Raw genomic sequence first — 25,398 nt, 5'->3', positions numbered from 1 at the left:
AGGAAAGGTCAGGAGGTCAGCATTAATGCAGGCGGTGCCAAGTCCATCTATCCTCTCATATCAGCTAGCTGTTGGCACAAACACACACACACACACACACACACACACACACACACACACACACCGCACACACACACACACACACACACACACACACACACACACACACGTAATCGCTTACTGTCTCCTCACCCATGGGAAATCCAGGAAGCAATGCCAATTCCAGCAGATGTTCCTGAAGCGCAGGCATCTTGTAAACACCATGAAATGTATTAGAGGCTAATGTAGTGGTTGCTGACAGAGGTCTTCAACAGATGATGTGATTGTACCACCTGCTACACACACACACACACACACACACACACACACACACACACACACACAAAAGTTCTGGTCTGCATGTCACAACCCCGACCTTATGGAGATGCATTCTTGAAATAACGCACAGAGAAACGGCGACGTAGATATGATTGATGTCTGTCCCCTGATGAGAGCAGCAAAGTAACAAAGACGCCTCTCACCTCCATACAGGAGAGAGAGTTTCCTTTAAGCTTTCATATATTAGGGATCATATACGTTACTGAGCCTAAATCTATATTGATGTTGTCGTCTGACGCCTGTCAAAAGAATTTTTTGGCTCTGTTGTTCATCTATAGAAGACAAAGAGCCTGAACCTTCAGAGACCAGCAGAGACACAATTTATGACAAAACATCTGGATCCTTCACCTGAGTGGATCTATCAATACATGTGAAGAGAATCCAGGCAAATTTGTACAAAATGTGTTTTTAAAAAGTCACATTCTGTATCTTTAAGGGCTTCAAAGGCGTCAATCATATTCACACCGGCAACTACAGCTGCCAAAGCAATGCAGAGGAGTCAGAACAGCAATGATTCCCTCTGAAATGTTGCGTAAGAGTGTAAAGTCGCACAAAGTGGTCGTACAGTTTATTCCTTTTTGAGTTTGATCACTGACATTGTTTGTTTTGTACGTTAGAACATTTACTTAAGTATTTACAGTTTCTGCTAACACTTGCTGCACTACATTTAATGGATGGAATTGACTTTAGATGCTTAAAATCCAACTTGAAATAAGATCATCGATGTTGCCAGAGAGTTATTTGACACAATAAATGTATCTAAAATCATATAAACTGCACTTTGGGTGAAAAATAACTCCCTAATTTGGGGCCAAAAGATTTACCCACTTCCATACTTGTGCACTTCACCTTCATCCCCCTCCTCGTCCTGATAATAACCTGTGTGTCTCCATAGAGGGAGCCAGTGCAGCCCGCTGCTCGCTCTCTGCCCCCGGTGAGAGAGTCGAACCTGCCCGCCTCACCGCCCCCAACATGACCGTCACACCACCGCATGTTCACCAGAAGCGCTGCACACTCACACCATCCAACATCCACTGATCACCTACAGGAGTCTGCACGGTAACAGCTAACACACGCTCACACACACACTCACACACACACTCACATACACGCACACAGCACGCACGCACGCACGCACGCACTCACTCACACACACACACACGCACACACACACGCACACACACACACACACACACACACACACACACACACACACACACACGTGACCAACTCTGATACACACACCGGGAGACGCTTTTCCAGGAGACATTTGGAGATCTGCAGGTAAATTCCAGGTACGTCTCCAAAGCTGAAAGACGCTCGAATCTGCTGCGCAAAGTGTGTGCGTGTATATATGTGTGTGTGCGATGTGTGTTTATGTTCTTAACCACCGTGATTGTTCGTCACTTAAAGGGGAACGTCCACTTGTTTCTTACGTTTCGCTTCTTTTGAGGAATTTTAAGGAATTTCCCAGGAGCAAGTGGCGACAACCAGAACCAGAACCTGAACGTGTGTGTGAGTGTGTGTGTGTGTCTGTGTGTCCTGATGCGTCGCTTGATGAACGCGCTCCTTCCCTCAGACAGCGCCTGGCACGGTGCGGGGGCATGTTTACGCACGATCTTTACGCGCATTACGCACTAATCCTTTTGGAGAGGAAAGAACAGCAGAAAAACACTTGGCCGGGTTGGAAGTGGCAGATTTAGCTGGACGGGCGCCAACGTCAACATCACGCCTGCAGCGGGAGGTGTCGGGACTCGCTGAGCAATGCCATCAGTGATGTAATAACGGCTATTAAAGCGCGCGGGCTTGTCAAGTACCGAGAGAAAATGATCTGTTCACGCTCGATCCATTTGGTTCCAACCTCTCCACAGATCAGCTGCGACTTTCGGTGTCCGACATGCTGGGGGTCTGCGTGTGTCTCTGTGCGGTGTTCACACACGTCCTCTCACAGGACGCTGAGGAGCCCATCTCCTACACGGTAAGTGTGTGTGTGAAGCGCTCTGTTTGATCCAAGAACCGGGGAGAGGAGAGCCCGAGATTGATGTTATCACGCAAAATGCATGTAAGAATGTATGTATGTTCCAGTCCCTCTGACACACTCTGTTCATCTGTGTTGTGTGTAGTGTACAGAGGGGTATGAGTATGATCCCGTCAGAGAGCAGTGCAGAGGTGAGAGACCATCAATGTACAGCTTCAGACTGTGGTCTTTAAGTTCTATTATATTCTGTTCTATTCCTTATACCTGTAGATATGATATTAAGTGTAAACTATGTAAATTCACCCTAACATGTTGCTCTGTCCATCATCTTAGTGTGTAATGTGTGTGTTGGCCAGTAGATGATTCTGTTTCTTTCCCTCTCAGACATCGATGAGTGCGCCTTAGTGGATGATGCCTGCAAAGGAGGGATGAAGTGCATCAACCACTTCGGCGGCTACCTCTGCCTCCCGAAGAACGCCGTCATTTACGTCACCAAGGAGGGAGAGCAGGTTTCCGTGCCCGACCCTGTCGCCCCAATTCCCGCCATCCCACCCAGCCAGCCTCAGCCTCAGCCTCAGCCTCAGCCTCAGCCTCAGCCTCAGCCTCAGCCCCAGCCACAGCCTCAGCCTCCGCCGCGGGTCCCTGGGGACGGCCGGAGAGGCCCGCAGGTGCACCGGCCTGTGCACTGTGCCACCGGATTCACAGCAGATGAGCAGAACTTCTGCAGAGGTAAGATCAGCTCCCCACCTCCACTGACAACTCCATGTCCAAATATGATCTCTGTGAGTCCCTCTGTTCTCTCACCTGTGGAACTGGACTCAGGAGCAGAGAGGGACAACAGAAAGTCAAGTTCAGATGTAGAGAAACACCTCACTGCCACATTCTCCACATAGAAACTCCTGTATCCTAACAAACGTTAAATGATGATGTTACTCTGCAGCAGGTCTGGTTTGCTGGGACACAAGGTTTTGTTGCGATGGTTTGGCTCCAATATTCAGATACCGCTGCTCGTTAAGCAAGTCGATTGTGATCCGGATCTTAGACGTTGAGTAAGTGACGCGTAAAGAACTGTTGGTGGTCATGGGTTCAAATCCCTCAAAGCAAGTGTCCCTAATACCCCTACCATTGCCCTTGACACTAGACTGTAGACCAGCAGTGGGTCCCCTGCAGGCTCCTGTATTGTGGCTGCCTGCTGCTTCTCTCAGTTGGGATGGATCCAAACGGGCCTACGGGGATGAGTACAGTGTAACATCTAAACCTACACACTCTTAACCCGCTGATATTGACAGATGTTTGGTGTTGCAGAACTTTCCTCCTGAACGTCGCGTCTTTGTTGCACTTGGCCCGATTGCGTCGCTGCAGCTCGGAAGAACGTGCATGCCGGTATTTAATAATTACCGAGCTGCTAATGACTTTAGAGTCTTGAGGAGGAGGAGGGCTGCAGAGGTGAATGCTTCATCCATCTGTTTGACACTTATCAACAGCTAAACCACGCGTAGCTGCCAGATGTGTTGAACGCTCCTTGCTTTCTCTCGCTGTGATGTCATGTTTTCTAAACTCTCTGGTTGCTCGCAGCCTGATGTTTTTGGCCGGGGTTCAGCTCCTTCTCAAAACATAGAAATTGCTCTTGTTTTAGGTGTTGAGGACCTCTGCTTCAGGGGGAAATGGAGGAGAAAGCTGGGCGCAGGCTGGCTCCCTGGCTCGCATGCGGCCGCGGCACCTACAGTCCAGATCTGCGTGTGTTTGTAGTCGCTGCGCTGTGTGGGTGTGTTCCTGCGTTTGAGGAAGACTCTTTGATCTTCCCAAACAGAGAGTGGATTAAAGATTCTTTTGCTGTCTCAAACACGCACACACACACACACACACGTGCACACACACCACTGGCACCGATCTTTGTTGCTTTCTGCCAGATGTTCCTATCTGAACCTTAGCAGTAGCTGTGTTCCTCCGTCTTAACCTCTTGCAGCTTGTTGGTCATTGACGCTGATGACGTCATGGCTGAAGTTTGACTTCAGGCTGAAATGACTTTTCATCTACTTTAGTTCGGACCATCGTCATGAGATCGAGCTCATCGTCATGCTGTAATCGGGGGGTCGGGGTCTGAGAGGGTGGGAGGGTTTGATTGTAATCGGCCTGAACTTGGCAGGTAAACAAAACAAAATGTGATTATTATTTATAGAAATGAAAAGTGAAAATTAAAAAGTGAAAAGCTGTCATTACACGCTTGATACTACAAGAGTTACCACACTAAGTGTAATTTAACACTCACAGTATCATTACGCTGCCGTGCTCAGTGGTTAAGACACTTTATGCCAATTAACAACTGCAGGAGCGGCTGAGCTGCGACGCTGAGGTTTGTGGCCACGAGGCCGCAGTTAAAGTAACAAATTAAATTTCTACACCTGAGGCAAAGATCCGTGTGAGCCGCTTTATGCCTTTCTCTGAATTGGAACTCAATTAGGTTTTATTAGCGTGTAAAACATGGGAGCGTACGGGCTGTAAGGTACCAGGCCAGCGTGCGGGCCAAACAAAGGCAGGCTGTGAAATCGCTGCTGTTTTTAACTGCTCGCCGTCTCGTGCCGTTACGCCGGCGTACACGCTGCTGGTAGAGTGATATAATCTTTGTTTACATCAGGCTCTGGTTTCTCTGTCATTACCCTCCACGCTCCACAATGGCCCGATTGTTCTGGGACGTAGGATCTCCTGTTTTCTTTCCACAGCCGCTGTTTTGCACAGCGACGCATCTCGCTAGCGAAGGAATTCCCATTAGCGTTGAAGGCGGGGGGAAACCTCAATGTATCAAATAGCGCTTACATCAGGCTCCTTCCCTGCTAACTCACCACTCTGCAGAGGAAGCTCGGAGTGCCGAGTCAGGCGAGTCAGAAGGGGAAGATGAAAGGCTGACACCTGGGGAAGGAACCGCAGGAGCGCCGGAGGACGTCACGGTGCGGACGGCAGCTGAGTTGTTTTAGGCCATTGTGCTGCAGTGTCGGGCAAAATTTCAGCCAAATGCGTCGCATGTGTGCAAAAACTGAGCCAAATCTCTGAATCACAACTGGCTGGTCTGAAGGAATGAGCTGATGTTGTTCTTCAGTTTGACTTAAAATTAGATTCAGTGGAAAGCTCATCTCTGTGCTGAGTTGTTCCGATGTGTCAGCACTTTATCCTGGTTTTTCATCCTGTGAGATCAGTAGTCAGGAGGTCATGTTGAACGTTGGTGGGATTGATGCAGACTCTAAGAGCCCCCTAGTGGTGACTGCTGGTACTTCACAGGCTCTGAGGAGTTTTCCTCCCTATCAGAAGTTTTTAATCCTCATCCTCCTCTTCCTCCTCTTCCTCCTCCTGCAGCCCAGTCCTCCACATGTCACAGGTAGTGATCCCCCTGGTGGTGAATGGTGGTATCAGATTCCATTAGATGGCGGTGCTACGATTCCTCAGTTGATGGATTCCTTTACATTTGTGCGCTCGTTGGCTCTGAGTGTGTGAAAGTGTGTGTGTTGTTTACAGTGACACACACTTATGACAGATTGGCCACCTAGGGAATCTATGAAGCGTCTCTGTGTGTGTGACAGCTCAATGATGCTTTGCCTTTCCGTGACCTTCTCCACCCTCAAAACACACACACACACACACGTTGGCATGCTCACTCTGTTTAGATGGCGACAGGCGCCGGCTGTAGTGGTGTGTGTGTATATGAAGTCTTCTCTGGGCCCAGGTGAGGTCACTTCCTCTCAGAAATGAAGGTCGTCCATCACGGCGGTGGAATCGCTCATTAAAGCCGCTGAAAAGCTGAGAGCGCTTATTTTACCGCGCTGGTTACGGATGAAGACTGAGCCGGGTACACACACACACCTCCCAAAGTACTAACTGTACTTTCCAGAGGAGGAGAGTTACTCGGTACATTTACTCACACACACACACACGTGGAGTTACTGGTACTTACTCTCCAACGTTTGAAGAATACATCGTACTCTTTACTCCTGATACTGCTGCAGTGTATGTGTGTGTGTGTGAGTGTGTGTATGTGTACAATCTGCAGTAAAGAGGCCATAAGAATCTTCTTTCCTTCCTTCTTTCTCTCCCTTTTCCTCCTTCCATTCCTTTTTATACTCCTTCCCTCCTCACACACTTTGCAGTTGCCTTCTTCCTTACCTGAATCCTCCCTCCCTCCCTCCCTTCCTTCCTTCCTTCCTTCCTTCCCTCTCCTCTACCTTTCCTCACTCTGAGTCTTTCCTACCACGTGTCTCACTCACAGTATTCCTACATTTGCATGTTATAGTTCTCTGTTGTCCTCTTGTCAGCTCCTCATTTTAGATTCTGCAGATTAAATCCAGCGTAATACACACACACACTAACACACACACACACACACTTCACGCGGCTGAGTGTTCATTTTTTATCTGTAAATGAGATCCTGGTACGCTGCAGCGCGGGACGTGAAGGGACATGCCGCTGCTGTTTACCTGTCTGGCTTCCTGAGGTCGTGTAGGCCACATTACCATCCACATGCCTGACTAATTCCAGCCCTGTCTGGACACCGCTCACCTGCTCCGGGATGGAAATCTTCTTAAATATGTTACATTAAGAGCGCTAAGCCATGTGTGACAGGGAACTTGTGTACTTTTCCGTGCGAGATCAAGCGCACGCAATAACATTTTTCCACCAAGATGCAATGCACTCGGGAGGAATATCTCTGGAATGTCAGCGCCGGTTGTTTTTTCCGTTTGCTCCCCATCTTTTGTGATGGTAGGAATTACTCACCACCTTGACAGATAAGCGTCGGATCGATGTGCGAGGAGCAGGAATGCGGTGAGTGGGGCACGCAGCCCGGCGGTGGCGTGGAGTATTAGCCGCACAGCCCAGCTGGGGGGGCTTTGGGATGCGATCTGCGGAGTTTTTCCAGCATTTTGCCGATCCACGCAAAGAGTTTACAACTTTTTTCCGGAAAGTCCTCTAGATGTTATCCTGTAACGGTTTTTGTTTTCCCTCCAAACATCCGTGAAAAGATGAGGGAGAGGAGCGGTGATACGGAGAATGTTTTCACTCAGAGAGGAAGGACTCCCAGGCGGCGCTGAGGTGTACCGGCGCACTAGGCCCCCCTCGCCCCGACAGGAAGTCAAGGAAAAACAACTTGGACAAAGATGTTGTTGCTCCGACATCAGACGCGCGGATCAAACACGGCTGACCCACTTAGGCTCACAGCGAGGCTTTGTTGAGGGTGAGGCGATGGAACACAGAGATGGAACACACCCCGGGCCCACCTGTCCAACCCTCATATTACCTGCTAAGCTCCTGTCCTCCACCTGCGCTCACACTGATGATTTACGCCCCCCTGCTGTGTGAAGGAATCACCGGCTACCTTCTAGTCACTAGGCCTTAAAGCCTTAAAGTCACACTCACATTAGAGGAGATTTCATGATTCTCAGGTAATTTTTATGTCAGCAGGTTGGATTTCAGTCTCATTAGGAACTTATTGCCTTCCTCCAAGTGTGATCGAAGTATTAACGAGTACATCAAGCAGCTGAAGGAGTCCTTCCGCGTGAGATTAGTCATGGAGTATTTTTCTTCACTTCTTCGCAGTTTTACTACTTTTACTTCAGGGAACATGAGTCATTCCTCCACCATCGCTGCTTTCATCACCAGTTAATGAGCGGCAGACGGAGAGCGAATCCCTGAGACCCTGCAGCCATGATACCGGGAACGCTCTCTCTCTCTCTCTCCCTCCCTCTCTCCCTCTCTCCCTCTCCCTCTCCCTCTCTGTCTCTCTCCCTCCCTCTTACAGTACCCTTGTACAGTAAACGCTGTTATTGCTCGTGGTTATGGTGGCGGCTCCTCGCTGTCGTCACCTCAGTGGCGGCGGAGGAGAGAGAGACAGAGAGAAAGAGAGAAAGAGAGAGAGAGAGAGAGAGAGAGAGAGAGCGCGAGAGGGGAAGCAGCTTTGCCGGGGCCTCCTAAGTGCTTAATGCTGCTGTTGTTATTATTCTCCCCGAGGTCGCGGTGCCGTCCAAAGGCCAGCTGCTTCCTCCTCTGATGTGCTGCAGCGTGTTGATCTTTCCGTGTACCTCACGGTGGAAAAGGGACACGGAGTCGCCGTAAATCACGACTCCGCTGGGCCGGGTGACACTCACACGGCCGCACAGTGTGTGAACTTCTCACACTTTGCCCCTCAATCTGCTGTTTGCAGTTTCAGTGGCAGTCTTCACTGAGGCTGCAGCCCAGCCAGCCAGCCAACGGGAAGGTAGAATAACAGAGCCTGTTCACGCTGAATCACAGGAAATTGGCTCCAAACTCCTACAATGTAGGTACGAGGGTTGATTGGTAAGTTCTGACCCCAGAGTTTTTCAGCATCATCTAACACAACACGCTTCTGCTGATGACGCTGGAAGGAGTTGATCTCAGTTTTGTGCCATTTAGTGCCTGATGACTGATCGGTTCATTGGTCATCATTCAGATATCTGAGTGGTTCCCTTATTTGTGTAATTTCTTTTACAATAAAATACGATGATACATAACGAGGCCTAAGCTGCAAAATGAAGAAAAATCCTGAGTTCCTGTTGTGCAAAAGACACTTAGACAGTCAGGAACCACTTGTTAACAATTAATAAATCAGGAGTAAGTTCCTCATTTATTCCTTACTTGTTGCTTGGTAACCACTGGAGCCTTTGCCTACCTGAATGTAAAGTTCTCCCCTTTGTTATCGGCGTAACAGGAAGGAGCGTGTGTTGGAGCGATTCGGGTGTGCAGCTGGCACACTGGATGGATTTTTAGGAATCCGGCTGACCTTTGGAAACGTGTGGAACAAACTCACAAATCAGCCGCTCTGTGTATGTGTGTGTGTGTGTGTGTGTGTGTGTGTGTGTCAACGTGACTAAGACTCCCGTTCCTCACGAAAAACAATGAGAGCTGCGAGCTGAATGCTGCGAGCCGAGAGGAGGGAGTGAGAGAGGAAGAGCCCGAGCATGGAGACGGCTCTGATACAGAAACGGAGGCTCCAGCAGCTTTAATGCAGCGTTAGATTCATGCTGATGAGGGTTTGGCTGTAGAAGAGCAAAATAAAGACCATCTCATCTTTTCTTGTTCCAGTGGACACATGGCCGCACTGAGACCTCGTCCTCCAACATTCCATTTGCTTACGCTGCAGGTTTAGGTTTGTTTTTCGCCGTCCCAGCAGGTCTGTCCCAGTGAATGAAGGCAACGTGGACACATGAGGCCAAATTGTGGATAGGATTTCACTGAAGGAGGACAGAGGAGAGACCAGTGAACACATGGAGACACAGTATAACTTAGTATCAAATGCATTGAATCTATTTTTGACCATCGTCCTACCAATGCAGCATTTGGGGACAATGGCATGAAATAAATGCAGTGACATTTTACAGGCTATTGACATCCCAGAGTCCAATAATCCAATATTCGAAGGGGCAACAGAGTCCAGGTCTTAGCTGTTTCCTGGATGTGCTCCTGCTTTCCACTGCAGCACTTCAGTGAAAACAAGACTAAATACTCTGAAGTGATAATTATAACAAGTCTCATCGTGTCCGGATAAATCTGCAGCAAATAACACGCTGTTCTGAACGCCGGCCAGGACGCCTCGCTCGATGTCTGGGACGTGAGTGGACAGCGAGTGTGTGTGTGTGTGTTTGGTGTTGTTGTAGTTTAGTTCGAAAGGTTAGATTTCACACATACTCACACTCATTCATTCGTTTTCTCTCCATTTTCCTATTTTCTGTTGCCATTTCCTCTTTTCATGCTTCCTCTTCCTCCATCCTTCCATGTTTCCTATGGTTCCTTTTTATTCCGTCCTTTCTTTTTCCTATTTCTCCTTTTGTTCCATCCATCCCTTTTCTCTTACTTCCTTTTTTCACCGTCCCATTTGACCTTTCCTTCCTTTCTCACCTCTTCATATTCTTTCTTTCTTTCTTTCTTTCTTTCTTTCTTTCTTTCTTTCTTTCTTTCTTTCTTTCTTTCTTTCTTTCTTTCTGTCTCTCCCTCTGCTGTGATCACATGAACACATCAGCGGTACTGTAACTGTGAAAAGGCCACGGAGCGTTCAAGCACCTCACACAGGACCTCAGATACAAACCCACCCTAACACACACTCACACACACGCATACACACACACACACATTCTTTGAGCTGCCGCCATCCCCATTACTCCCCCGAACTCCCACAAGGCATTTAGAATTAATCTCCCTGAAAAGCGAAGAGTTTTAACTCTGACATCACATATGCACACACGGCCGTAAATCCCACTTCAAATCTTTAAAAAGGTCCTTTTTTTCCAGCTGAAATAAAAAGCCTCCGCCCTCCTCCCTCTTCCCTCTTCCCTCCTCATTCTTTCCCTCGGCGTCGTCCGGCCTTATCTTCCCCTCTGATGTTACTGCCCGCTCGCCATCGAGGCTCAAACCTGTAAAACTCGGCAGAGCTGCCTTCTTCTGGGCTGCGCTGGATGTGTTCAGCTGTGGCTTTACGGGACCTCTGAGCCCCCCCCACTCACACACACACACACTCATGCACCCCCGCATGAGCCTCGGTACAACTTTGTATTGGCAGCCTCTTAAAGGTTTAGTGACAAAGTAGCAGTTACCATGAGAGATCCCTGTGAATGGGCGTCTGGACGGCGTTCAGCACATGTGCTTTTATTTAGAGCTCAGCGCTGAGCCTTCCAGTGAGGGAGTGAGGATGACTCTGACTTTTCCGTACACAGACAAGCATCAATGTGTCCTTCAGATTTAAACAATTTTTGGACGCTTACAGAAAGTCACAGCGGCATGTCCACAATCTGCTCTGTCTGACATCATCTGGGATCTTCATCACGTTACACTAGCTCGCCACCTGGGAGCCCCACATCAGGAGCCCCACATCAGGAGCCCCACATCAGGAGCCCCACATCAGGAGCCCCACATTGGAAGCCCTACATGAGCTGCCCCCCATCACTGGTCCCTCATGTCTGAATGGCTGTTAATTACATAATGAATTAGTTTTCCCGTTTTCTGGACTGGACTATCTTTCCAATTCCCGACACTCTTGTGATCCTGGTTGCTGCTTGGTCGCCCTTCCAGGTTTCTCCAGGTTTCTCCAGGATTCACCAACATTCCCCCAGCAGGATTCAGGCTTTAGATCTTTGTGCTTAGATGTCAGATTTACCCAACACCATGCATCAAATGTGTTCGTTTTTCACTGTTCGCATGGTAACAATGTAAATCCGGGGTCTCCCACCCAGTCTGCCAGGGGCTGCAGTCCACCCTTCACCTGCTCTCCCAGGATCCAGGTGAAAGCAGTTCATTCCTTGATTGATTAACTGCAGGATCAGTTAGACACAAACGGATCGAAAACCTGATTCAGCTGAAGGAGTCTGATGTATAGTTGCTTGTTGTATTTTGCAGTGCACAGAGGTTTGTCACAGACATGGTGTGTGTGTGTGTGTGTGTGTGTGTGTCTTTTCATGGAGCGTGCTGAAGTTTTCCTGTTTGGTCAGAGATGTAAGCTAAACTTTTCCAGCTCCACCAGACTCTCGTGTCTTCTTTGTATCTTCTCACTAACCAAGGATCAAATCACCACGTAGTAACAGTACCCTCCTCCATTCCAGAGTGTGTGTGTGTTTGTGTGTGTGTGTGTGTGTGTGTGTGGTATTGAGGATAACTGTCTGACGCACTGTTACACTGATGCCCACTGGCTGTGTGCATATGATGGGTTGTGTCAGACCACCCAAGAGGACTGCTGGTGGGCCCATAGGGGTGGGAGTATATGGGTGTATCTGTGTGTGTGTGTGTGTGCGTGTGTGTGTGGTGGGGGAGATAGAAACTCAGGAAAAAATGCAATGAAAGGGTTCATGGGGTTGACGTGGTGTGTTATCATGATAAACACTCCATCAAACCAAAATTAAGAAAGCAGGCTGTGGATCAACATGTGTGGGAGAAGAGGAGACACTGGGGGTGTGCTCCAAATCTCCTAACTGTCTCCTCCTTTCCTTCATTTTCACCTTTTCAATTCATCTTAAGAGGAAGGAACACGAGGAACAAATGCAAAGGCAGTGAGATGTTCTGTGTTGTGTGTGACTGACGGATGGGACCACGAATGAAAGAGCGGTCAATCTCGCCAATGGCGTCAGTCTCGTCGTTGGTTCGCAGAAATGAATGGATCGGAACGTCCTCAAAGATGGTGGAGGAGTGAGGGAAACTTGAGATGGTTAGCTGAACGTCACCACCTACTGTACAGAAGTGTGGAAACAGGGGGCGATGTAAAGCCAGCTGGTGCTAAACGTGCAGAGCGGTCTGTAAAGTGAGACGTGTCTGTTCTTTGTGTGGATCTCTGTGGTTTCTAAGATGCATACATTAACATCAAACGCTGGAGAAATGGCAGTGATGGAGTGAGAGATAGGAGAGATGTTTGGGTTTTCGGGTGTCTGAGACAAAGAGAAAGCACAAAGCTTATCAGAGGAGGTCTCTCTCTCTCTCTCACACACACACACACACACACACACACACACACACACACACACATGTTTGCCTATCATAGCTTGTCTTTAATAGGACAAAGAAACGTAAACAGTCCATTGGCCTGACTGGTTGTAGGAAAACACAGCAAATTATTGAATCCTAGTGTCTCCATTTAGTAGCTATAATGTGTGTGTGTGTGTGTGTGTGTGTGTATTGTATTACAGACATTGATGAGTGTGCGACAGGTCGACACACTTGCGGCAGCGAGCAGACGTGCTACAACACTCGAGGCTCCTACACCTGCCAGTGTGCTCAAGGCTACCAGAGGAACGGAGATCAGTGTGTAGGCGAGTCAATACAGGACCCGACCAACACAAACACAACACACAGCACGTACCCGTACAGACACGAGTGCAGGAATAACTGTTGCACGTGTGTGTCCGTGTTGTCCCTGCAGACAGAGACGAGTGCGCCCTGTCCCACTACTGCATGCACCGCTGTGTGAACACGCTGGGCTCGTACTACTGCGAGTGCACCGCAGGTCACAAACTGGCCAGCAACAACCACAGCTGTGTGGGTAAGTGACCCGAGAAGCTGCAGCTTAGTTTAAGAAACATGTGAGTCTTACTATGAAGGTTCATTTGATGATGCAGGTAAAATGGAGCAAGTAGTTGATCAGTCTACATTCGTTCTCTTTGTCTGGATGCAGAGATCTGACCCCTGTTTGCATGTATACGTATGTGTGTTCATTGGACAGCAGTCCGATCACAAAGCGTTCTGCGGACCTCTACACCTTGCAGGGAGTGTGAAAGGTGGGGTATTTACAATCCCAAGGTGCTGGTGGTGGGTCACAGCCGGTCTGACACCATGCACGTCCTGCAGGAAACAGGATATGAAAGCTTTTCTGCCAATGATCTCTGGTTTGGCCGTCATTTAGTCATCCCGTCTTTGTTTCTGTGGATATGAATTTGCTCAACAAACCCAGGCAGCGTTGGATGCAGACCTCAGGGCTCTGCTGTCTGGTAGAAAAGCACGAACAGCGTATTTGTGAAATCCTTAATCAGCATAAATTGATCAGTTCAATCAATCCTTTAACTCTTTTGTTTCAGATGTGAACGAGTGTGAGATGCAGACACCCTGTCAGCAACAGTGCTACAACCTGATTGGCTCTTTCCTCTGCCAGTGCGAGCAAGGATACGAGCTGGCACCGGACTCCGTCTCCTGCCAAGGTGAGCACATACAAACACATGGTACACACGCACACGCACACACACAGGTTCATGCTTGGTTGATTCATTTAAGTTCTGAGTCGGGCATAATATGTGTAAGTCATAGAGTTCATTGGGTGTTTTGCACATCACCTTCACTTATTTAAACTCTGTGATTATAACAACACATTCCAATGTGTGTGTGTGCGTGTGTGTGTGTGTGTACAAGATGGACACACTGGGCCTCTGTGTAGTAATTATGTACATACACACTGCTTGCGGCTTTGAACTACTCCAGTAACCGCCCGCCTCGCCTGATTTGGCCCGATGCCTCTCAGCATCTTCTTAAACACCAAGAGGATTTTACCGGAACCACTTTGGCCTCGTTCTGGACCAGCTGGATCGGCCTGTTCAGTAATTGTCATCTCTCTCTCTCCCTCTCCCTCTCCCCCTCTCTCTCTCTCTCGCTCTCCCTCTCTGTCTCTTTCCCTCACAGACATCGATGAGTGCAGCTTCTCCAGCTACATGTGTCAGTATCAGTGCATCAACAGCCCAGGAAGTTACTCTTGCGAGTGTCCGGAGGGGTATCAGCTCCAGGGAAGCAGGCTGTGTCAAGGTACCGCAGTCCTCCTCCTCCTCCTTCTTCTTTCTGTTCCTCTTCTCTATTTTCGCCCTCCCTTCCTCGCCTTCCCCAAGCTCTTTGAAGGGAAACATTAGACCGTTCCTGTCGTCCTCCATTCTGCCTCTGGAGTAGGAATGAAAGCCACTCTCACCCGCCACTGTCACGGAAAGAATGCAGAGGTTAGGTAACACAAACACGGCGGCCTCGCATCGCCACCTCTGTGAATTTATACGTGCCGTGTTGGTTTCTTGAGGTTTTATTTGAAGCTCCGGCACTCGCTCAAAGGCCGAGCTGTTATGTTTTCCTCCCCCCTCGGTCAGGTGCAGCTTTATAGGGGAGCTATGAATCCGGCTTGTTGTGTCAGAGGGACCTTTCCGTGATGAAGCCGGGTCACTGTGCCAGAAATAGCCCTGTGGTCTGGGGGCTTCTTTGATGGGGCTCGTCTCACGGCGGGGGGCTGCAGCGGAGGGGAGGGTCCGTACGCAGGGCCTCTGTGGCTGAAACGTGGGGCTTCCCTGGTATTTATCCCCGATAGACAGACTTCCCTCGTAGGGTTCCTTGCAACTCAGTGGCTGCTGGAAGTGGTATCAAAGCTTGACCCTGAAGTGCCAAAGTCAAATCGGAGACATTCTATACTTAGATGATCTTTCCACGAGTCTGTTTATGCATATCAGTTAGACTGCATCAGGAGTTAGACTGCACCATTAGTTAAAGACTTGTGATTCCTAGCATATCCCTTAATTGATGCCTATCATGGTATTGTATTGTTTTCTTGTGTGGGCTTCTTTTTGTGTCCTAATCACCATGTTTCTATCTTCATACTGCCTTTTTAACACCCTGAGGCCTTTGACATTTGTTCTCAATGTTGATTCATGTGCATTGCTTCACCTTTAAATCAATAAATACATTTCAAAATGAGTTCTGGGTCAACACCTGCAGATGTGTTGAAGTCAAAGTCTGAGATGTTTTCCCTGTGTCGTTCTGTCCATCACATCACAGACATAAATGAGTGTGAGACGGCGACGCATAACTGCCAAGATGATGAAACGTGTTGGAACTATTATGGAGGCTTCCGCTGCTATCCCAGAAACCCCTGCGACTCCCCCTACGTGCAGAGCTCGGAAAAGTCAGTATACCGCATGCCGTCCGACTCTTTCCTGTCACTGTCACGCTGCAGGCGCTGTAGTCTCACATTCGCCGTCCTCGTTCTCTTTGTGTCCTGGCAGTCGCTGTGTCTGTCGGTCTCAGACGGAGTGCCAGGGTCTGCCGCCGTCCATCGTCTACAAATATATGAACATCCACTCTGATCGCTCCGTACCAGCAGACGTCTTCCAGATTCAGGCAACAACCATCTACGCCAACACACACAACACCTTCAGGATCAAAGCTGGCAATGAGGGCGGGGAGTTCTTCCTCCGGGTAAGTGATGACAAACAATCTTTGTCAATTTTTGTGTCGTTCTGTCTCAGACTCAGTCTAATTCCAAAACAAACTTTAATCACAAAATTTGAGGGATTGAATTCTGAGTTCCTCCTCACACACTCACTCAAGTGTTCTTGCAGCGTTCCAGTAACGTGAGTGCCATGCTGGTGCTCACCAAGCCTCTGTCAGGCCCCCGGGAGCACGTGGTGGACCTGGAGATGATCACTCATCATTTGACCATGAACTACCGCGCCAGCTCACTGCTGCGGCTCACCGTCATAGTCGGGCCGTACGCCTTCTGAGGAGGGCCGCTCCCAGCAGCTCGGCCTTGTCACCCGCCCCCCCCCTCCCCCCAACCACCCTGCCAAAAAAGCCTGGTTCAGCAAACATAGCATAATCTAACCCAGCAAAAACCTATATCAGCACAACATACATTTGCATACATTACACTCATACTGTACAGTCAGTAACACACAGACAAGGTCTCCTGCAGCAACACAGCAGTCCCATGCTGAGGTCCTGTAGCTCTTTCTCTCTGGGGCCATTGGAATAAAGCGATTTAGTGACTAAATAAGTCACAACATACCAAAGCTTTTCATCTATCTATTGTAACAAAGGCACATTACATGATTTTTACAGCTACATCCATTGAATACCAGCTACTAGGGGACAGAAAAGCCCCTTTTGATGTTAACTTGTCCATCTACTTAGTACATGTCCCGAAGACTCGCTGCAACATTATCAATGCACTGGAGCTCCTTCATTGATCACATGATGATGATTACATTGATCCTTCCTGATCAATGTAAGTCCAACATTCACTCTAATTTCAGCTCTGTTTTGGTCTCCACCAACTCCTGAGGGAAATGTCAGCATCTTCAATGTTCTTCACTTGACACTGGGTGACTTTGCCTCGTCCTAACTTCGAGTCATTGCGCGCAGCCGAGGTCTGAGAGCCTGTTGGCCTGCAGTTTTACATCAGGGGTTGGTGAGAACAAAAGAATGACTTCATAGACGCTGAAAGACTTGGGTTGTAATTCCCTTTGGGTTCAGCACAGCTTTAGATTAACTGGAGCCAATTTGATTCAGTGACATAGTTCAAATCACAAGTCTCTAGTCCTAAACTTTGATTTTTGAGTTCTAAACCATTCTGTATTAATTACCTTCCAGATAAACTATATAATGGAAATACACACAGTACAAATGTAATGTAATTGCAATTCAATGGAATGTAGAATTCTTAGAACTGAGCTTTTGTTTTTGGAGTTAAAAGGATCAAGTCCGAGTTAGTAGTGTCGAAATTTGACAGCACCAAAACATACTGTTGAATGTAAGGGGTTGGATCCAAAACATGCTGGAAGAGGCATTTGATCGTATTGAAAACAAACTCATTAACATCAGGCACTCAGTCAAAGCAGCCTAGTGGACACAAACCCAACATGGATGAATTAGCTGACTGTTGAATCGTGTTTTTGATGAATCTGTAACAAAGAAATGATCAGTTGGTTCAAACCACACCGTGCTTCCTTTATAACCTCCGTCTGTCTGCTGTAATCCCACGTCAGACTCATAAAGTAAACTCTTATTTTTCCATCTAGATAAGCGCCACAGCTTCCCGGTATGAGCAGCTTTAGGTTTCCAGAGCTTTTTTTTTTTACAGCTTCTGTCGGTAAAGTTTGGGTCATCGCTGTTGTGCCGAGCTATTCGTGCAAGTGTGCATCCAGTTATGCTTATGAGTAATCATTTCCAAAGAAGTACAGAACAGTTCATAAGTGTAAGGGGAGGGGGGATGTGATCTGAGTGAGTACTAAACCGTGTGACAACAGGCCCGTAGACTTCACTCAGAAAGAGTTAAGTCATGTGCATGTAACAAATCCACGCATGTGTGCCTGTGTGCATGTTTGTGTGTGTGTGCGCGTGTATGTGTGTGTGTGTGCGTGCGCTTGCCTGTTAGTATGAAACACAGAGTGACATAAAGAGAGAGAGAGAGGGAAAGAGTGAGAAAGGGCTCGTTCACTGCTCCAGGTTGGGTGGATGTGGTTGAGCTGTTAATGCGTCTCTGTGATGCCATCTTAATAACCCTTTGGCCCGAGAGGCAATAACAGCCAGCCGCAAACTCCACAACACGCACGGGAATGACGGCTTTCATAACGCAGCTTGGCAAAGATGCACCGCTGTGCTCGTTCAAAGCCCGCTGACCGCTCGGTGGTGCCACGGCGACTCTCAGCAGGGAACAGTCGGGCCCTCTGATGTGGGTCCAGGTTTAGGAGTCAGGCTGGCACCGCGCTGGCTTGCGTGATCGTAGATAATTACAGTGCACGGCCTTGTTGTTGGTTCATGTGTGACGTAAAGGATTATTAAAGTGTTAATACAGTGCCACCACACTTTTTGGCAGAATGAGAACTCTTTCACTACCTGCTTAACCTTCCGTAACTCAACGTGTCTGCTTTGGTTTATTGCTGAAACGCTGCAAACTGAGACCCAACATGTAAACTCTCAAGCATTGGCCATCTTTGTGTCAAACGTGTTTTCAGCAGAACAGCGTGCCATCGTATGCGCACAGAAAATATAACACTTTTAATCATTCATGCTGTCCACTTCCTTCATTGAAACGCCTTCATGTTCTCCTCATCTATTTAAAATAGCCAATATATTTTTTCACATGTATCTTTTATTGATTTTACTCTGAAGAGCAGAAGTTATATTGTTGAATAAAATATGATGGATAAATGGGACCAGGCCCTGGTGTGTTTTTTTTTTTAAAAAAATCAACATTCTGTGGAATCAGCAGATCAGTTTTTATAAAATGTTAAAAATACGTTTTAAAAAAACAAAACAAGTAATGAATATAACTTTTGATGCAATATTATATTATACATATTTTACTTTTGACTTTTAACTGGATTTGATTTTGAAAAATCTGCAAAAACACAAACTGGTCTGTGAGAAGAATTATACAATTTAAAATATTTACACAAAACAAGACTTAAATCTGAAGGAGGAAACCCGACAAAACAACATTTTTAAATATTCAAAATATAAAAAGTTAGATTCTAGAAGTTTTTAGATTTCCCTGATTCGAAAAAATAAGTTTCTAAAAAATAAATTTAAAAAAAGCTGCTGTCAGATAAATTCCACACAGTAAAAAGTACAATATTTCTCTCTGAAAGTGAAGGAATGTCGATGATATAAAGTACAAAGTGTGCACTTTGGTGCAGTATTTGATTATAAATACTGACGTCAAAGTGAAAATATTTGGAAATAAACAACCTTTTTTGCATCACTATCATTCTGTAGTAAAGGGTAACAAACTTTCCAAATTCCCCTCTGTGGTCCTCAGCCAGATATTTGGGCTTTGATCTCTTTAATAAATCCACTGATTAATGAAAAGTCCAAGCTAGGAGGAGGAGATCAGGCCCAGCGTCTTCACCGCGGCCCCGTGTGGAAGATTAATCAAGGCGGAGAACGCAATAACGAAGAATCTGGGCGAAGGGTGGTGAGTCACGGCAGAAGAAGTGGGTGAGTCGTGTTTTCTCCTGTGGGTTGAATCATGCAGAGCTGCAGAGGAGGAGGACAAGCAGGAGGAGGACGAGGAGGGGAACAATGACACATCATGTATCATCTTACACGTCCCAACTGTTCTGACTAAAGCTCTAGACAGCAGAATGATTGAGTAACAACTTACCATAAAACCACTCCCAACCTATTTCACATTGTAAATATCTGTGTGTGTGTGTGTGTGTGTGTGTGTGTGTGTGTGCAGGCTTGATCCCACAGCACATATTGACTGAACGCACTGCATGACTACATTCAGATCCCCCCCTGGATCTGGGTAAATAAGACAGATACGACGGCTCGGGCGTCATGTTCACTGCATCTATCATTATTATATTGGGATTAAATCATCTTTGTGTTTTCCCAGAAGCCGAGGAAATCCAGCGAAACACGCAAAACCCCACTGCGCTTTCCATTACGCACCAGGGCGACAAGGCACGCTCAGCAGAACCTCTCACGACGCTTTCTTATACAATTGATCCTCTTGTGGTTTTACTTTATGATGACTTTGGCTTTTGTTTTGTTGCCCAAAGATTCTTGTTGGTCTGTTGGTCCAATGGCAAGTGCTCGTGTCATTTAACTCGTTTAATGTTCTCAAAGGAGAAGATTTGCCTCCTTCTCCTTCGTCGGTGGACATTTAAAGGCCGACTCTGTTCTAGTTTGCAAAACCTCATGTTGAACCCCTCCAAGCAATTCCACTGACACTCATTATCATTTTCAGTTGTTGTTTACCTCCAGGAGCTGACGAACATCCTCACAGCTAGTGGAAACGCTGGTCAGTTCTTCGTCCATATAGCCTCAGAGTTCTGCCAATCACAAATCGTGCCTGGCCGTGAAATAATTCACACTCATTTCATCTTTCGTGCGGCGGCAGCTCCAACTCGGCCCCTCTGTGTCGGGCAGAGCGGCTGGAGGCGTTTTAATGGCGAGAGAGACGAGAAATGAGCGCTTTATTGGATGGCATTTGAGATTGGAAAGACGTATTGGGGATGAGGTCACCTGTTAACACTGGCAGAAGAAGTGCCACAGCGACACACACACACACACACACACCACTGAGGCAATCACTCTGAAGGCAACACAGAATACACACTTGTCAAACAAATTAGCAGCATCACCCGCACGATCTTGTGTGTGTAAGTGTGTGTGTGTGTGTGTATGCAGATGTTGAACTCTTGTTATGCCGCTGTGTTACATGTGGCTGCTGAACACGTGCCAGCTTGTAAACACTCCATGCCCGGTGCCCGGCTATAAAGTTGTCGTTTCAATCAAGCCCTCAGTCAGGCTGAATAATAAATGCTGGAGGTCCATACCTGCGTGATTACATTCTCTAATTATAACGTGTAGCTGCTGTAAGTGTGAGCCGACCAAACCAGACGGAGCCCTCGGGGTGTTGTGAATGTAATTATATCCTGACAATTAATAGGCCGGCGCCTCAGAGGAGAGTTTGTTGTGCGGTGACGTACCTGGCTGTTTTTAGCTCGCTGGGGAGGCCTTTGAATTATGACATAATTACAAGGGAAAACATGATATACAAGCACGGTGATTATCCAGAGGGACTGTCAGCGCCGCTCCCTGTCAGGATTTCGCAGATTCTTTGTGGGGGGGGGTCGATGTTTCTTCTTTGAGCTCACCAGAGTGATGTTGATGGTTCAGGAGGTGAGGTCAACGGAACCCAATGTTTTAAGACTTGGACCTGGATGAGACTCGTTGAGGATTGATGATGACACCTTAAGTCTTCATCCAGGAAGGAACAATTTGAACTTTATCTCTTTATTGTTTTTTTCATCCCCCGCACATAAGAGACTAGAGGGACTTCAAAAGGGAATGGCTGTAAAATTCCGGAATAGCTGGGAATGGTTGGGAGGAAAAATCAAATTGAATGTAAATAAAGTTAAAAAGCTGAGAAATCCCCTGGAAAGTTCAAAACAGGAAAGTGGGGAAGAACTTTAATAAAACGTTGCGATCCTGAAAAGTGTGGATTAGTGTTGAAAAGCAGGAAAAAGCCTGAAAAAATGGGAATAATCCCCCGATATCCAAGAATAACCTCCTAAACCAGCCTCAGTCCCCTCATCAATCTAAACCTTTTAAGGCCCCAACATTTCACAGTTGTTGTTGTCTGTAACTGTGTGATCCTGAACAGTCTGGATTAAGGTTGACACATCAGGACTATGCCTGAATTTAGAGCGATATGAAACTTTACTCTCCATCCTACTGATGAATGTGTGATTAGTGTGATGGATCCCACCTGTGTGTTACCTTCCTCTCCTTCCCTGCTGTGATTCATCACTGACACACTCGCGCCTCACCAGTTTGGAGTCTGCAGCGGCATGAAAGACTCCATGAGACGCCGCTGTCCCGCGCCTCTCCTTAAATCCTGGGATTCTTACATGACATCCCAACATTCCCCACTCCCGCTTCCCACCCCGTCGGCTCAGGTTTGGCCCCTGATTCTCAAGGTGGAAGATCCACTTTTCATATTTTCCACTTTCCTGCCATCCCTCCGAGTAAAACCCTTTACAGAGAGAGAGGAGAGTGCAGTGTGTGTGTGTGTGTGGCGTGTGCGGGCGTGTGCACATGCATGAAGGCGTGTGAGACAGGTGAGAGGAGGCCAGAGGTCGTTGACGTGCCAGTTAGTGATACTTATGCTGGGTTGAGGTGCTGGAAAGCCGTGTAATGAACGGAAGGCTGGCTCGCTGCCTGATCAAATTCCAGCGCGGCCTCGTATCTATCTGCCTTCCAAAAATGTTCAGCATACCAGTGGGTTTTATTGACTTGTCAGAGCAGACGGGAGAGCGAGCGAGCAAGCTCTGCCTTGTAAGGTGCGCACCTCACACCAGCAACAGCAACTCATGCCGACTGACAACAGCACAAACAGCAGATGAAGAAAGTATCTTTGTCCTCATCAAGGCACACAGTCTCATCACTTTGTCTCAGAAATGTTTTCAGTCTGTTTTTCAGGGTCAAACTTACCAATAAGAGATCCATATCTCAAACACACAGGATGGCTTTGCTTGTTTTCAAACTAATCTTAAGCATTCTTAGCGAGTCATTTAGTCTGTTATTGTCTCCTGAAATGTCTTATTAAAACAAGAGAGAGCCGTGTAGTATTCCAGCCTGTTTCCAATGCAAATAAGCTCCTTTCAAGATAAATGAGCATCGGAATCTTAAAAACGAGACCGAAAAAGGTCGATCCCAGGATTTGTTCCATTTTTGAGTGACACAGCAAAATACAAAAGTAGTTTTAAGGCACTGAAACTGAGCTGAATTTAAAGGTAAGATCATCCAGTTTCAGGCTCAATTTAACTTCATTGGGAGGTAAGGAGGCTTGTCAGGCTTTGTATGCTTGTTTTATATTCAGGCAGGACTTGGAGCTCCATGGTTTCAGCAGATTACTCTGTCCTTTGCTTGTGTCTTGTAGGGGATTTGATCAGGGTTGATGACAGATACAAGCAGAGGCAAATATTTTGGGACAGTGGCAACAACAACAACTGCACACATCTCAGTGATTTGACAGTGCGAGTGGTGCCACATGGGGCCGATCTGACCGCTGTGTTTCCCACACTCCTGCAGGGGACAAACATATTCTCTTGACTGGAAAGTGTGGCTTGACTTTTTTACTGGCGAAACTGAGTCAGACAACGATGGTGAAGCGCCAACGCTGACAGATGCAGCGCCGCTATCGGTGTCATAATGAGTTTATCCTCTCCCTCTCTCTCTCTCTCTCTTTCTCTCTCTCTCTCTCACTCTCTCACTCTCTCTGCCTTTCCCCTCTTTCTTCTCTCACACTCTTTGCTGCAAATACAGTTAACCGCACGACCCTGCCAGATAAATGGCTGCTAACAGCTGCCTCTTTTTTGATGCTTGCCTGTGAGAGCATGTAATTGCATTTGGCCCTGGGTGTACATGCACTCATTAAACCACTGTCAGTGCCCATCACATTCCACAGCAGAAAGACGCAGGTACGGCATGCACCACATGTTTTTCACAACGCCTCAAAACTGAAGACGAAAAGTCCCAGGCCTCTGCCACGCTGATTAATTCTGAAAGGAAAACACTCAAAACCAAATGTCTCACTTTAGCGCTAAAAGGACGAATCTGGCAGGCCAGGCCCCCCGAGTGAGCTGGTCCCAGTTGTTAGGGCTCAGGGTGGATAAGATCTGCTATGTTGGGACCTGATCCATACCGGGATCAGATGCAGAATTCCAAATATGCCCATGGACATGCCAAGATTCAGCGTTGGCTCTCTTTTGTTTGGTTGAACTGTCTTATCTTTTTGAAGCATTCTGCTCTGGGATCTCTGAGTAAAAACAGTATGAATGATGGGACACAACAACATAAATGTAACTGTGTATTGTTGTCATATAGTCAACAACAAATATCAACAAACAAACCATTCAACAATGATGAACAAAGGGGAAGATTCATGTTCTTAACACGACATAAATCCACCCTAGATCCTGTATAATGTCTGGTGTTGAATTTCTCTCTCTCTCTCTCTCTCTCTCTCTCTCTCTTCGTATCAAGACTCAGTTGTTCTCTCTCTTAAAATGTTCTGTACTGTCACATCTCTTCTGCTTGTTCCAGTTGCACACCTGGCTGTTTGAAGAGAGGGAATCTCTCTTTGGGAATGACCTCTCCTAAAATCTGAGTGCTCCCTTGTCTCTTTGGGTCGCAGGCTGGTGACAGTGACGTACTGTGATAATCTTGACCTAACCTGACAACTTCTGACGGCGCGATCTGCATCTGTTGTCCCTGAGCAGGCAGACAATAGACGACCACAAGATAACCCCCAACATATACCAATGAGAATCTCAGACAAGCTTCGCCCAAACCCAGGTTTACTGTAGTATTTCTAATTTACCCTACAAATCCAACAAAGTCGCTCAAAAAAAGCAGGTTTCATGATCTTAGTGGCATTCAGACTTTATACCCATTAGTTACTGTGACTCCCTGAGGTCACGCTGTGTCCCTTGTTATGCTCTGGGGCACCTCTCTGCTGTGAGAGGTGAATCATCAGTCATCCAGGGTGCACCGTCCTGGCCCGAATCCCATTATAACACCACGAAGACAAAGAAGACCTGACACCCCGTAGACGAGCCTGAGAGTAATGGACGTGAACTCCTGTTGCACCGCCTCGTTCCTGCTCACAGAATCATGGCATATAAGGGCGCAACCGCATCCTGGAGAGGAGGAAGATAGAAGCTGAAGGTAATTCAAACAACATGAGGAGCGATTGCATTGTTTGTTCGAGGCCCGTGTCCGGCAGAGCCCGTGTGGATCAAACAGTGTAGATACAGCTCAAGCCTGACACCTAGTGGACAAACTCCGCACACACACATGTAAACACAGATCATAGCCACGCCCTTTAAATCTCAGTTATGGATTATATGCATGAGAGGTGATGGATCTCACTCTCATTAGCAGATAATTGCTCATGTGCTCCTCTTCAGTCTGGAGAAATGTACAAAAATAAGATGTAATTCGGTTAAAAGTGTATGAGTGTAATGCTGAAACGGCCCAACAGATGGCAAAGTCTGCCCAGCTTTCAGGCTGCCAGGCTTTACCCTTGAACTAGGCCTCAGTAAGGGCGAAATGACACAAACTACTGTAAATATCTGTGAATGTAAACATGGAGCAGAATGGAATCTGATGCATCCTGGCGTTGGTTTAATGGGACAGGACTGTCTAACGGCGCTCTCTTCTCTTCTATTGTTGTATTTTGGGTTTTGGTTGAGATTTTTGTTTTAATTTGACATTTCACCCCAATTTTAACCGTTATTTCCCCCCTCCGT

At 47.2% G+C, this 25,398-nt stretch overlaps 1 protein-coding gene across 5 annotated transcripts; it reads left to right on the top strand.

The window, feature by feature from the left end:
* Positions 1-1,358: 1,358 nt before the first annotated feature.
* On the top strand, positions 1,359-18,783 carry efemp1 (EGF containing fibulin extracellular matrix protein 1). 5 transcript variants are annotated; one of them, XM_076160405.1, is made up of 11 exons: positions 1,359-1,662; positions 2,250-2,356; positions 2,502-2,547; positions 2,741-3,085; positions 13,021-13,143; positions 13,254-13,373; positions 13,906-14,025; positions 14,501-14,620; positions 15,626-15,752; positions 15,853-16,045; positions 16,189-18,783. In XM_076160405.1, the coding sequence occupies exons 2-11, from the start codon at positions 2,276-2,278 to the stop codon at positions 16,348-16,350; spliced, it is 1,437 nt and encodes a 478-aa protein (XP_076016520.1). In that variant the 5' UTR covers positions 1,359-1,662; positions 2,250-2,275; the 3' UTR covers positions 16,351-18,783. The 5 variants fall into 5 exon arrangements, with proteins under 5 accessions (XP_076016520.1, XP_076016517.1, XP_076016518.1 ...); XM_076160402.1 differs by having other exon boundaries at positions 1,360-1,673; XM_076160403.1 differs by having other exon boundaries at positions 1,360-1,673; positions 13,021-13,147; positions 13,258-13,373.
* Positions 18,784-25,398: the final 6,615 nt, after the last annotated feature.

This window comes from Genypterus blacodes, unplaced genomic scaffold (genome assembly GCF_046128005.1).
Source record: "Genypterus blacodes isolate CSIRO-AG114 ecotype Tasmania unplaced genomic scaffold, CSIRO-AGI_Gbla_v1 ptg000105l_1, whole genome shotgun sequence".
Taxonomy (NCBI): Eukaryota; Metazoa; Chordata; class Actinopteri; order Ophidiiformes; family Ophidiidae; genus Genypterus; species Genypterus blacodes.
This window is presented reverse-complemented; position numbering and strand designations above follow the sequence as displayed.

Coding starts and splice junctions, on each gene's coding strand:
- efemp1 (XM_076160405.1), top strand. CDS start 2,276: ATGCTGGGGGTCTGCGTGTGTCTCTGTGCGGTGTTCACACACGTCCTC. Junction 2,548..2,740: donor CGTCAGAGAGCAGTGCAGAG/GTGAGAGACCAT, acceptor TTTCCCTCTCAG/ACATCGATGAGTGCGCCTTA. Junction 16,046..16,188: donor GCGGGGAGTTCTTCCTCCGG/GTAAGTGATGAC, acceptor GTGTTCTTGCAG/CGTTCCAGTAACGTGAGTGC.